The 14,593-nt window shown below is 48.6% G+C and overlaps 1 protein-coding gene across 10 annotated transcripts in view; it reads right to left on the bottom strand.

Moving 5' to 3' along the window:
- Nucleotides 1–14,593, bottom strand: part of BCAS3 (BCAS3 microtubule associated cell migration factor) — a 703,083-nt gene that overhangs the window by 14,247 nt on the left and 674,243 nt on the right. For all 10 annotated transcript variants that reach the window (XM_024234727.3, XM_024234725.3, XM_024234724.3 and 7 more), the window contains one exon: nt 9,762–9,929. In XM_024234727.3, the coding sequence (XP_024090495.1) occupies nt 9,762–9,929 (168 nt within the window). The remainder of the gene's footprint in view (nt 1–9,761; nt 9,930–14,593) is intronic.

Raw genomic sequence — 14,593 nt, 5'->3', positions numbered from 1 at the left:
AAAGAACCAGTAGTGGTTCAAGACACTTGTGGGAGTATGGTGAGGGAGGGGCTGAAGGGAAAGGACCGCCAGGGCCGGCCCTTTTCCAATGGCAAAACGAAGGGAATTGGTGAGCGAGTTAATGGAAAAGGCAGCATACACTCTTTGCCCACGGCCAAGTATCCAGCAAGCAGGTGGTGCAGCAATTCAGAGACAGAGAGAGTTGCACACATTTGGCTTCATGGTCAGGGAAAGCAACACAGAGGAGGTGAGATTTGAGCTTGGCCTAAGACGACGACTGGGCAGGATGGGAGGGCAGCGGTGTCCTGAGGGGTGACCAACATGCACCAGGGCCAGGTAACAGGGTGTGTGCTGGGGATGCTGGGATCCTACATTGGCAAGAAGGTGGAGGAGGTGAAATACGCAGAGGTTACTGCAGAAGGGGAGGTGGGAGGTCAGGCTGGAAGGGAAGGTGGGGAAGGCCTGTAAGAGACAGAAACGTGATGGCAAGGAGCCTGGGTGCAATGTGCAGGCCTGGACACTTTCTGAGCAGGGAAGTGCGACGGCAGTCAAGGCAGGCCCTGCTAGTGACAGTCCCCTTCCTCTGCTGGATCCCTACTTATTCTGAATAAAAGGTGAGAATAACTGATAAAACTCCAACGCTTCAGACCATGGGAGACCGGCAGGATCTTAATAACTGGAACCTCTTTCCAGATTTCTTATTTTAATCCCACAACTTTTAGTTATACTCTCACTTCAAATCTTTCATTTCCTCCTTTGTAAACTGGAGAGGGAAGGTCTACCTGGCAGTGCTCTGACAATTAGAGGACATTTATGTGGCAGGCAGAGTCGGAGGCGTACAAGTCCCACGGGAGGTGTGGCCACTGCTATCGTGGAGAGGAGTAAATGAGAGAGACTGAGTGCTCCCTGCAGCGGCCAGGACATCAGAGTTATAGGAGGCCAGTGATTACTACATTTACTAGCTCCTCCTCCCCACACTGCGTCACAGAGGAAGCAGCTGGCCCAGAGAGGGAAAGGCACTCGCCCAGGGTCACAGGTTTACCCCATTTCTTGATGAAAGCTTCAAATCCCATCGAAAAGGGGAAAAAAACACCACATTCTTCCCAATAGCGGGAGCTTGGTGCTGGGAACTGAAAGGACTCTCAGATTTGGCCTCTCCTGCCAGTGGAAAATAGCTAGGAATAGGCAATCCGACACTGAACCGAGACACAAATAGCAACACCAACAACACCACCCCTGCCGAGGCCACCGGCTGTCCCACAGTCTCACTGGCGCAGCTGCTCCCTCTTGTCCCGGGTAGGGACACTTGTGACCTGCTGGTGGGACTGGGCCCTCTATCTGGTGGCCCTGTGCCTCTGGGGACACTTTCTTCTCTCACCCTCAGCAATCAGGGCATTAGGCACTGGGGAGTTCCAGCTTTGCCTCTGCATCCTAGAAAGACCATGCCCCGTGGGCAGGGGAGCACTCCTGAGTTCCACTTGGTCCAGCTCAGCTAGGGAGGCCCAGTGGGAAGCTGGGGGTAGAAGTCAGAGAGAAACAGACCCACCGTTCAGTACTGTGGCCTCCTCCGGGGCTTTAATCTCTTTGAGGGTAGGAAACTTGTCTCTCTTATTTTTCTCCAGCCTATTGGGGAAGAAACTGGCAGATACCGATAGACAGCCTGCCTGCCCCAACCACAGAAAGAACACGTTGGGCCACTGATGAGGTCATTAAGAGAAGACACTGAGAGAACTTTTGTAGATGCTGTAGAAGGAGGAAAACTCCAGGGCCCAATTAGATAAGGCAGAGGAAAAGCCCTAGGTTCTGGCTAAGTTGCTTGGGTGATAGCGTTTGCTGAGGAACTCGCTGTTGCAGAGACAGGTGCAATTTTAGGAGCAGTGGGCAATCAGGGATATTACCCAGAGAAGCCTAGAGACTTTGGCAAGAGAGCCAGACCAAGCCAGAAGCTATCTATGGCTTGCACAGATGAATCACCCTTGCGCATCTTGAGAGGGGACCCAGGAAGTTGGAGAGATGAGGCTTGGAGGAAAAAATTAAAGACAAGACTGGGTCTCATGGGCGGCCACACTGGGGATCCTGGAGAGGAGAGCGATTCCTACTTTCAGGAGGCCAAAAGACTAACCCTTCCCGGATATCTGGGGTAAATACCAGTTTGCCTGATAGAGTGGCTGTAGGAAGAGGAGAGAAGATTCTCTGGAAAGATCAAAGCAGCTTGGTGGTTGTGTGTGGTAGGGAGGCAGGGAATGTGACCTACGGGGCTATGAGCCACGATGGCCCTGTGAAGGCAGCATCTTCAGCTCACACGACCTCCAGGTTTGCTTAGGACAGGAACAGTGTGGCTAACCCAGGACCCATAAAGGAGGCTCACCTTTCACTTAGAATCAGAGAATCTCAGGTTTGGGAAAGGGACTTGAGAGGCCCACATAACACATGTAAGTGTCACTTCTCCAGCTTCCTGGGGCAACACTGTCAGTTCCTATTTCCATGGCCTTGCAATGAGTTGGGCCAGTAGGATGCATCTATCTACCCCTAGGGCTGGAGTGGGTAAAGTTCTCTCTAAATTGCAGATTTTAAAAATATGTGGGATGCAGAAAATTCTAACCACCACCACATCTTCTGAAATGTCTGCAAAGTCCAATGTGGTCAACTACTTTCTATAGCAAATACTGGTAAATTAATTATCTGCTTTTAAAATGAGACTACCAGAGAGTAGGGATGGCTAAAATATAAGATAATTGGCACGGTGTGGTGGCTCATGCATGTAATCCCAGCACTTTGGGAGGCCAAGGTGGGTGGATCACCTGAGGTCAGGAGTTTGAGATCAGCCTGGCCAACATGGTGAAACCCCGTCTCTACTAAAAATTCAAAAATTAGCTGGGCACAGTGGTGCATGCCTGTAATCCACGCTACTCAGGAGGCTGAGGCAGGAGAATCGCTGGAACATGGGAGGTGGAGGCTGCAGTGAGCTGAGATTGTGCCATTGCACTCTAGTCTGGGTGACAGAGTGAGACTCCATCTCAAAAAACAAAAAAAAAAAGATAATTAACGCATGGCACTGGTGCCTACAATTATTGTCATCTGATCATGTGGCACCCTGGGATGGGACGGGGCTAATATGACCCCTATTGGAAATGTAGCCTTAGAATGAAAAAGTTCCCAGCCCTCCGTACTGACCCAGGCAGGAGTTCCAAGGCCCTTTGGAAGAGCTGATTCTAGAGGCAGGAGAGGGGTCCAACACACTGAGATATTTGGATTAGTTATTTTGTACATATCTGATCAACTCCAGTAAAAACAGCTCACATTTGTTGAGAGCTTACTTTGTATGGTCTTAAAATGAAAGACTTTATTAGTACACATGCATGTGTGCACACACACACACACAAATAGTGCTTTTAGGTCATCTTTTGCAAAACACAGCAATCAACAAATATTTGTTATTAACTTGCTGAAACCATCCCGTGATCACTTAAAAACTGCCTAATGTTCAAAGTGTGCTTTTTATGTTAACAAGAGAAAAAGAAAGGCACAGCCCTTTCAGTATATAAAAGTAGCTTCTGACAGAAATCTTTGGAAGCGCTTTAGTTGAACATAATCTTAAAGCATTTTCTGCAGAGTAATTAATACATAAATGGGAAAACTCAGAGGATTTAGGTGAATAAGCTAGAGTGTTGACTTTCAAAGCGCAGATTGCCATTCACCAATGTATTGTGAAATCACTTTAGTGGGTCATGAGTGCATTTTTTGAAAAATGAAATAAAATAGAAAGTACAAGATAATTCTTAGAATAACAGAAGAAAAGGAAGGACTAGAATGCACTGGCTGTAATATTGTTTTGTGAAGGGTTATAGATGTGGGTGAACTAGGTCAGGAAGTAAAATATGTATATGACAGAAGGTAAGAGGCAAAGACTGAGCCCACTATGTGATCCCCAAGAATAACTACTTCTGACTAGAGCAGAGACTGTTAAAGAGACGGCAGACAGGAAAAGATGAAGCCTTTTCCTATCTTTAAAGCTGTCACTGTAAAGAAGAATCAGTGAGCCCGGGGCCGCAGGAAGGAACAGTCACAGGGAACAGTCTCCTGGACCCTGAGAGCTGACTCTGTGAGCACTTAAGAGTCAAGAGCAGGCCGGGCGCAGTGGCTCATGCCTGTAATCCCAACACTTTGGGAAGCTGAAGCAGGCAGATCACTTGAGGTCAGGAGTTTGAGACCAGCCTGGCCAACATGGTGAAACCCTGTCTCTACTAAAAATACAAAAATTAGCTGAGCGTGGTGGCATATGCCTGTAGTCCTAGCCACCTGGGAGGCCGAGGCATGAGAATTGCTTGAACCCTGGAGGCAGAGGTTGCAGTGAGCCAAGATCGTGCCACTGCACTCCAGCCTGGGTGACAGAGAAAAAAAAAAAAGTTAGCAGCAGCAAACATACTCAGATAACTCCTGCAACAGAGATGCATCAAGAATACTTTAAATGGGGGCCAGGAACAGTGGTTCATGCCTGTAATCCCAGCACTTTGGGAGGCTGAGGTGGGCAGATCACTTGAGGCTAGGAGTTTGAGACCAGCCTGGCTAACATGGTGTAACTCTGTCTCTACTAAAAATACAAAAATTAGCTGGGCGTGGTGGCACACGCCTGTAGTCCTAGTCACTCAGAAAAGGGCCCCAGGAGAGGAGGCTGAGGCATGTGATTCGCTTGAACCCATGAGGTGGAGGTTGCAGTGAGCCGAGATCGCGCCACTGCACTCCAGTCTGGGTGACAGAGCAAAAAAAAAAAAAAAGAAGTTAACAGCAGCAAACAGATACTTCTTGCAACAGAGATGCATCAAGAATACTTTAAACAGGGGCGGGGCACCGTGGTTCATGCCTGTAATCCCAGCACTTTGGGAGGCTGAGACGGGCAGATCACTTGAGGCCAGGAGTTCGAGACCAGCCTGGCCAACATCGTGAAACCTTGTCTCTACTAAAAATACAAAAATTAGCTGGGCATGGTGGCACATGCCTATAGTCCTAGCCACTCAGGAAAGGGCCTGAGGAGAAGAGGCTGAGGCATAAGAATGGCTTGAACCCATGAGGCGGAGGTTACAGTGAGCCGAGATCACGCCACTGCACTCCAGCCTGGACAACACAGCGAAACTCCGTCTCAGAAAAAAAAAAAAAAAAAAAAAAGGAATACTTTACACACGAATCTGGACCCATGCATAAGGCCTGGGCTTTTGATATCGGATGTGTGAGAACACTAAAAAGAAAGACAAGGTGCAGCTACAGTTATTGAAAGAGTTAAAGTCAAAAGAGAAAATGTACTTAATATGTACACAGGTGTTTATTTAAAAAGCTTTTTTACTGGTATTAAGTTATATCTTTACCTAGACACAAAACAGTTGGAATAAGTCAATGTTTTGTTTACTTTAAAAATTCTATTTTTCTAGAAAAGGCAATATTGAAAGGAATGTCTGCTAAGCAGGAATTAGTCAAGTTATTTTGAGGGGGGTAACAGAGAGAGGAGGGGGCTTTCAGAGACAGCATTCCAGGCAAAAGGAAAAGTATGCACAGAAGCCTGGAGGGCAAGGGACTGTGTGTGCTCGGGGACCCTCTGGGAGTTTAGCTTGGCTGGAGCTGGCCCAGGGCAGCAAGAGATGAGTCTGGAGTGAGGGCAGTGGCTGGTCTCAAAGGGCTTTGGACACCGGGATGGGGAAACTCAAGAGAAGGAAGGGGCCCGAAGAGAGGAATTCAGTTCGTAGACATGTGGATATGTCAGTAGGTAGCTGAATAGATGGTTCTGGAGATCAGGAGAGAAAGCCAACTTGGAAATTATTTGGAAATCATCAGTTTATGGATGGTAATTGGAGACATGGAAGCAGAGATTGCCAGGTACTGAGAGAGAAGAGACCAGGGCCAAGACAAGGCCTTGAGAAATACGCCTAAGGACGACAGAAGAAAAGGACTGAGAAGTAGCCAGAGGCTGAGTAAGAATTCATCGTCTCTGCGTCTCTGTCGCAGACACTGCGCTAGGCACTGGCTTCTGCTGCAAAAGATGGGTGCAAACTGAGAATGGGGCGGGGCTACGAGGAAAACACAGAGCAGGCTCCAGTGGAGAGTAGAGACCATGGATCTGTAGAGGCAGCAATTGGAATAATATGTGCTCTTTCTTCAGGAACCCAGGTGTAAGAGCAGAGTTGGATTGAGCTCAAATTGGAGTTTGCCGAATGGAAGGATGGAAGGGTGACAGGGGCAAGGGGCAGAAGGATATTAGCAAAAATGCAATTCAGCCAGTTATCTTAGAACTGGACTTGCAAATCACATAGGTGATTGAATTCAACTATTTGGTCAGCATCCATCACGGACGCTGTCTTATAAGTTAACCATAATTTAAAACTGACCTTCTCAAACTTCAGCATGCACAGGGATCCTGCTGAAATGCAGACCTCGGCTGAGCAGGGCTGGGCATGGCCTGAGGCTCTGCATTTCTCACCAGCGCCTGGCTATGGATGCTGTTGTGGGTCTGAAGACCACACTTTTTTTAAAAAAAATTATTTCTGAATTGCCAAATAAAAATTATAAATATTTATCAGGTACAACATGGTGTTTTGAAGTATGTATACATTTGGAATGGCTAAATCGAGCTAACATGCATTACCTCACAAACTTAACATTTTTTGTGTCGAGAACACTTCAAATCTACTCTCTGAGTGATTTTCAAGAATACATTGTTATTAACTAGAGTCACCATGCTGGACAATACATCTCTTGAACTTACTCTTCTCATCTAACTGAAACTGTGTATCCTTTGACCAAAGCTATCCTTCAACCCCCAGACCACTCTGAATAGTGAGGTTTGAAAAGGTTTTGCTTTACTTTAAGGGGAGCTGACCTGCCCTAGGGTACAGCTTACCAGCCAGGTGCTGGAGTGCACAGACTGTTACATCTCCAGAACCTCTGTTAGCTGGCTGACACCGTGTGACAGGTTGAAATTGGCCATAATAGGAGTTTTTACATTACAGAAATCCACAAATCAAGGCTGACTACACCTATGTAACAGTGAGGCATGCTATAGAATAGGCTTCTGTGTCAGGGATCATGAGAGCAAGTTTTCAGTTGGTCTCTGTGCTTCATTCATACTTTGATAAAGAGGCCATCAGTCCCAATTGCTGTGTCACATGTGGTGCCTGCTGCAAAGCATTAAGGGAACTGACTTAGCTCTGGTGCATCAGAGGACCTATCAGAGGCAAAGACTTGCTGATACCTCGTTTGTCCTATAGCCACCTAGAGAAGTAGAGTTGTGGGAAGAAAGAGGGGGACTGAGAGGTTGCTATGGGCAAAGAGTGGCTTGCTGGAAATTCTCACCCACGTTGCACTGTATTTCCCCGACTACCTCCAGGCAGTATGCTGACCCGGGCATGGGTGTACCAGGGTGCCCTTTCAAAGTCGTGGGCTGCACTACCAGGCTGATGCTTTACCTCTGGTTAGAAAATGTGAAAAGTGATTCTCAACCATGGAAACTGGGTAACTTCCATAATATCTGCTTTGCTTACTGGCCTTTAAAATGGGGGTAGTTTTAGGCTGGGCATGGTGGCTCACGCCTATAATCCCAGCTCTCTGGGAGGCCAAGGCAGGCAGATCATGAGGTCAGGAGTTCAAGACCAGCCTGGCCAACATGGTGAAACCCCATCTCTATCAAAAATGCAAAAATTAGCTGGGCGTGGTAGCGGGTGCCTGTAATCACAGCTACTCAGGAGGCTGAGGCAGGAGAATTGCTTGAACCCGGGAGGTGGAGGTTGTAGTGAGCCAAGATTGTGCCATAGCACTCAGCCTGGGTGACAGAGCAAGACTCCACCTTAAAAAAACAAAAAACAAAAAAAGAAAAAGTTTTTTCTTAAAAATAAAATATACATCGAATATGGTCAGAGAAAACCAACTGAATTCCTTTTGGTGACAGTTTGGGGAGGACAATGAAATCCCTCTGCTAAAAAAAAAAGGGAGTCTCCTATTTTCTGACCTGTGGGTCATGCAGTTTTAATTTCCTCTACCTTTCTTTCTCTTTTTTTATTCTTTTTAATTTCATGAACCTGCTTAAGGCCACAAAGCCTCTCCTGAATCCCTCAGCTGTCTGGCAGATGCATCGCTGCCAGGGCTGTGCAGGTTACTATGCCAGGCTGAAGTTCCACAGCTGTAACTCAATGCACCTTCAAATCCTCTTGCCGGATGACAGTGAGATGCTCCAAGGGGCTCCTGAGAAGGTGGTTGGAGAAAAGAGCCACCCAGGAGCTCCTCCAGGCCTCGGAAGAGGGAGGCTGCCGGGGAGTGAGTCCAGTGGCACCAGGCTCTGGTTTATGCGAGCCGAGGCTGGCTAGGGACCCCAGAGATGCAGGCAAAAGGCTGTGCCATAAGCCACATTCCTCACTTAGGCCCCCTTCCAGGGGAAGTGAAGTCAAGCCCTGGTAAATGCTTCTCATCTTTGGGTCCAGCTGGGAGAACAATGGCATGATGACATGCTACCCATGTAGCCAAGCTCCTCCTCTTCCTCCCTTGCACCCATCGTTTCCATCCTGTTCATTTGCCAGTTATTACAGGAGCACCAGAGGCGGGCCACACAGCTAGTGCTGTGGAGATGACACGTCTTAGTGAAGGAACAGAGGTACTGGCATGGGGATGGGTGAGGGAAACGCCTGACTCTAAACCTAAACATCTAAAGATCTGGAGGAGCCACGGGGAAGTGGGACTGTGTGATGATGTCAGACATTTCAAGCCCTGCCTCAATGCTCTGACTCTAAATCTTGCTGGTCCTGATCAGCGCCTGCCCCAGGGTTGTAAGTTTCTCCTTACTGGGGTTCTCTTTCCAGGGAGGCATGTGGAGCGGGAACGGAGCAGTGCACAGCAGAGTGACAGAGTCTTGAGAGGACTCAGGCAAGCTGGAGAGAAAAGGCCTCCAGCCAGAGTCAGCTGCACCCAATAGAAAGTTCCCTCTGAAAGCTGGGAAGAGGCCTGCTGGGGCGGCCTCTGTCAGCACAAAAGCAGGGCTAGGGCAGTCACTAACAGCACAGATATCTAGAACAAAGAAGGGTTTTGGAAAGGAGAGGCAGGCTGTATTATAGCTGTACTGGAGACGGATGACTGGGGGCTTTCCTGAGTGCATGTTGTGTGTGTGTGTGTGTGTGTGTGTGTGTGTGCATGTGCATGCACATGAACGCGCGCTTGGCTGGGCCACGGCTCACTCGTCATTTAAGGATGTCTTCTGATTGCTCTGGGATGCAGGAAGCCACCCAGACCCTAGTTGCTGGACTCGCTCAGAGGCAAGAATGCAAGGCCAAAGGCAGCATGAGGAAAAGCTGGTGGGGGCTGAAACCAGCCCAGCCTGCTTCATGCTTACTCCGCTCAGGTTGGCAGGCCCTACTGAGACTTGCCAATCTCTAAGTCTCCAGCGTGTCTGAAGAGGTACAGCCTGAGGACTCAGTGCCTGAGCACTGCTGGAAGACGTGGGGACACCCCCAAAGGAGGAAAGTGTCCTTCTGGGAGCCACTCGCACAGTGGTATTGATCATGGCAATCCTGCACGTGGTATTCCACGTGGGAGGGGCAGTTCCACTGGGAGCTCCCCTTTACACAGGGTTTCCCAACACCAGAGCTCCTCCAATGGACAGCCACCGGAGTGCTAACTAAAGAAACCAACAGCAAAAACAAACATATGCCCACAAACGATTCCAAAGAAGCTCTGCACCAACAGGTGCTGGTCCTGACCAAGTCAGGCTAGAAGTCTGATGACACCTTTACCTGTTCCGGATCCCACGACGTCCCGGCTGGGTGACTCGGCCATGGCGTCGGCAAGTCGCTCCCGGAGGCCCTCCTCCGTGTGCTCCATGGAGGACATGTGCCGCAGCCCGAAGCCCTCAGGCCAGCTCCCGCACACCTCCAGCAGGGTCACGCTCCGGTCAAAGGTACCTGTGGCACACACGGGACATCTGACGTTAAGTCCACGCCTTCAGGGAGCAGGCCGTTCTTGTCTACCTCCCACCCGCTCCTCTCCATACCCAGGGTCCATTTTAGCCTTCCTGTAGGATGGAAGCACGCCGCGAACAGACTGTGTAGCGCAGGAGAAACAGCTCATGCCGCTGAGAGAGTGCAGACCTCTGGAGTGACTTCCGTGACACTGAGGCCGGTGGTTTTACAACTGTTTCTGAGGAGCTACAGGGTTCCCCTGGTCTTCAGGGACCACCTTAAGAAGTGGGACGGGGAAGGCAACCCCCTTCCCAGGTTCAACCCAAACGGATCCCTACTTTCCTCTTTTTGATACAATGGGACTCCATCTAAAATTTCATTTAGGGCGGGGAGTGGTGCCGTACACCTGCAATCCCAATACTTTCAGAGGCCAACGCGGAAAGATTGCTTGAGGCCAGGAGTTTGAGACCAGCCTGGGCAACAGAGCGAGACCCCGTCTCTACAAACAAATAAATAAATAAATTTTCATTTAAAGAAGGGGTTATATAGCCTAATGTTTTTAAAGCTTTCTGAACCATTATATTCTATAACCTATAACCAACCTCCTCATTTTATAGTTGGAGCTCAGAGAAGTTATGGCCCAAGATGGAACAGCAAGGCTGTGGCAGACGAGGTCCAAGAACTCGCTCTCCTGATGCCTCAGTTGAGAACACGTTCTACTTCACCACCTGGTCTCCCAGCTACCCAAGGGCATATGAACAACCAGGGAATTATTTTGGGGGATACCAGCAAAGAGGTGGGTGATAGCATCTTCGGCAAGGATCTGTCCTTAAGCCAAAGCTGCTCCCCAATTCCAAAAAGTCTGTGGTGTTCTGCTGAACGCTAAGATTAGATTTTACATGCAAGATCACTTCAAAGTCCGAATTTGAATTATTCTACTTTATTATACAGCAAGTCTTCTGTGAAAGCTTATTTCATCCACTCTCTCTTGGAAGGAGATTATAGTCATGCTCTGTTGCTTTAAGCACATACCATTTCCCCAGCGATTAGGTAACTGAATCCACTGCATTTATTGGGCTTGGTTCCTGCCAGCATCGGGAAGATGGGGAAAAAATGCAAATGCCAACGTTTCCCAAAGTTAAAAGTGCACAAAACACACACTCTTTATCAGGCCTTGCTTCTCCTCTTTGATCAGCCGTCAGAAACTATCTTCCCCAGGCAGTGAGGGCTGGGCAGTGTCAGCACACACTCCCTGCCAATGACAGGTGGTAATAGAGAGGGTGCGAGCCCCAGCCTCGGCAGGCGGCCCTGCCTCTGATAATGGCCACAGCATTGAGGTGATAACCGTTAGTAAACACTCCGACAGCCGGTGACTCCATACATCAGCAAAGAGGGCCAGATAATCCTGAACTCTCCTGGCCAGACAAAGGCCCTTGGCCAGCCTGCTGCGATTTATATGTGTGGCAAGGGTCACTACTGGCTCCTGAATTTCATCAGCCAAGTTTGGCTTTGATTTATCTCGTACCTAATTGTAGGGAAGATTCCTGGCACTGGGAGAATGGGCAGCATCTATAAGGGCATCTCCCCAAGAAGAGGCCCACCTTAGGAGTGGGTTGCTTGGGATCAGCTTGTCAGGTAGGACTTGAGAATGGGGAGCTCCCTCTGCCACCTCTCTCCATCAAGTAGGGTCAGGCTGTAGATCTGGTAAGCTAGGCTTTGGAAATTGGGGGTGCGGGGCTGGGTGTCAGATAATTCTCCCAAGGCCTGAACTGTGCTAGAGCTGTGCACTGGCAGTGCCAAGCTCAGAGCCAACACTCAACCACCCTTGGCAACAACTCCCAGGTGCCTAGCTCCCCAGGGACACACAGGACTGCTGACATCCACTAAGCTTCTGATTCTGCTGCCTACTCACTGCATGATGTGCGGCCAGTCCTTCTAGCTCCTTTTCCATCTCTAAACTAGAATGAATAACCCTTTGCCCTGTCTCACAGGAGTGAAGAGATTAAGCAAAGTCCCCACTTCCAGCACTTCCCCCACTAGACCTTATTTGACAAGATCTAGTGCTACAGTGCTAAAGCATCATCATTTTTCTGAAGGGTCTGCATGCAACGCAAGGACTTAATGATAACAAGAAAACGTGGGCCCTCCTCTTCCCTGTTCGCTCAGCTTTTTTTTTTTTTTTTTTTTTTTTGAGACAGTCTCACTCTGTCGCCTAGACTGGAGTGCAGTGGTATGATCTTGGCTCACTGCAACCTCTGCCTCCTGGGTCCAGGCGATTCTCGTGTCTCAGCCTCCCGAGTAGCTGGCACTACAAGCATGTGCCATCATGCCTGGCTAATTTTTGTGTTTTTAGTAGAGATGGTGTTCCACCATGTTGGCCAGGCTGGTCTTGAACTTCTGATCTCAAACGATCCACCTGTCTTGGCCTCCCAAAGTGCTGGGATTCCAGGTGTGAGCCACCACACCTGGCTGCTTATACACTCAGCTTTCTTATGGACAGAGATGTTTCAGAGCATGGAAAATTGGGAAGAGAATGACCATTTGTTTTCTCACTTCACAAGAGCAGGAGGTCTGTCTCTAGAAAGGAGCTCAGTTAATGTTTGCATTACTGTGTTCAGAGGTCAAGGCAGGTGGGCTGACAGCAGGACCAAGAGGAATATCAAAAGCCAAAGCAGGAAGAAAACAAACAAAAGAAATTGGGCCAGGCACGGTGGCTCACGCCTGTAATCCCAGCACTTTGGGAGGCCGAGGTGAGCAGATCACTTGAGGCCAAGCGTTTGAGACCAGCCTGGACAACATGGTGAAACGCCATCTTGACTAAAAATACAAAAGTTAGCTGGGTATGGTGGCGGGCACCTGCAATCCCAGCTACTTAAGAGGCTGAGGCAGGAGAATCATTTGAACCTGGGAGGCAGAGGTTGCAGCGAATCAAGATTGAGCCACTGCACTCCAGCCTGGGTGACAGAGTGAGACTCTCAGTCAATCAATCAGTCAATCAATCAATCAATCAATGTTATAGCAAGAAAGGTTAGGGTAAGAGGGTGGGCCCAGTCCATAAGAGATGGTAAAGGCCAGAGGGGTACGTAATATTTTAAGGGATAAAGTAACAGTACACAGGAGAAAAGAATCATGAGCTAGTGTCATAGTGGCAGATGGAAATAGGCCTGGACTTCAGGAAAGACTAACACGTGAGCTGTATGATTCCAGGCATGCGTCTCTGATTCCTCATCCATAAAAATGGAAAAACAATACAACCACATAGGACTGTTGCGAGGACTGCAGTAGATAAATGTAAAAGACCTGACACATAGTGAGTGTTCTGTATGTAATAGGTGTGTTCATGTGTATGTTCTTAATGACAAATATGTATGCCTTTATACCACTTGAGGCATCATCATAAATTTTGACTATCATAATGATCCTGAGAGGTTGTAGAGGTACTATCCCCCATTTATGGTGGTGAAACTGGAAGCTCTGAGAAGTTAAGTGACATGTTCAAAGTCTCTGAGCAACAGATCTGGAACAAGGGTTTCTAATTCTTAGCTTGGAGCTCATTCTATCAGCTCACATATTGTTTCCCTCAGCAACACCTGCAGTGGAGAACTGTGTTTTTTTTTTTTTTTTTGAGACAGGGTCTCACTCTTTTGCCCAGACTGAAGTGCAGTGGTGCAGTCACGGCTCACTGCAGCCACAACCTCCTGGGTTGAAGTGATCCTCCCACCTCAGCCTCCCGAGTAGCTGGGACTACCGGTGTGCACCACCATGCCCAGCTAATTTTTTGTCAAGATGGGGTTTCATCATGTTGCCCAGGCTGGTCTCAACCTCCTGTGCTCAAGTGATCCACCCACCTTCACCTCCCAAAGTGCTGGGATTACAGGCATGACCACTGCGCCTGGCCAAGAACCATTATATGTGTAAACCACTTCTATCTTTCCTACCATTTTGAGAACTCCTGTCACCTTCAACAAATGACATTTAAAAATCCTTCCCACTCCCAACCAGCCCGAGTTGCTTGGAGTTTGGTGGTGATGACGATGAGTCACCTTGTTTATGGGACGACACACAGGAGAAACAAAATTTGATAGTGGGTCTATTCTCTCTTAGCATGGGCACAGCTAGGAAGTTGAGGAGCAAAGATGGGAGATACCAGAAGTGTTCAGCAAAGAAGCACCTGATCATTTCTACCGTCCTGAGACGTCATAGAGAGGATACAATCAGTGGTCCTGTTATCCTGCTAGGAGTCCCATCAGAGGCTCTGCCATACCCACTGTCTCTTTCCCTTCCACCCCTCGTAGCCTCTTTGCTGAGGACAGCAAATGTGCTCCTGGAATCTCCCTGTCCCAGAGCAAGAGCAAGGCTGCAGGTGTGTTTCAGCAGGCACTGGGGTGAAGAGGCCAAGCCCTTGGAGGGTGAGGTCATCTCTGGGCTCTTAGGAAACTGCACATCTTGTCCATGTTGACAGCACAGCTATCATTCATCTGAGCAGCCCAGGGACACTCCATCAGATGAGCTGGCCCTTTGAGTCCCATTACAGGGGAAAGGGTCAGTTTCAAGCAGGGAGAAGATGCTCACTTAGTGCAGGCTGTTTGCAAAGGACAAAATACACACGCTTGGCAACAGAGATCTTTTGTTGAAGCAGTGCTCTGCTATTTACAAAGCCCTCTCAC

This window comes from Pongo abelii, chromosome 19, assembly GCF_028885655.2.
Source record: "Pongo abelii isolate AG06213 chromosome 19, NHGRI_mPonAbe1-v2.0_pri, whole genome shotgun sequence".
Lineage (NCBI taxonomy): Eukaryota > Metazoa > Chordata > Mammalia > Primates > Hominidae > Pongo > Pongo abelii.
Note: the sequence above shows the minus strand (reverse complement) of the source record. Positions and strands in the feature narration are given on the sequence as shown.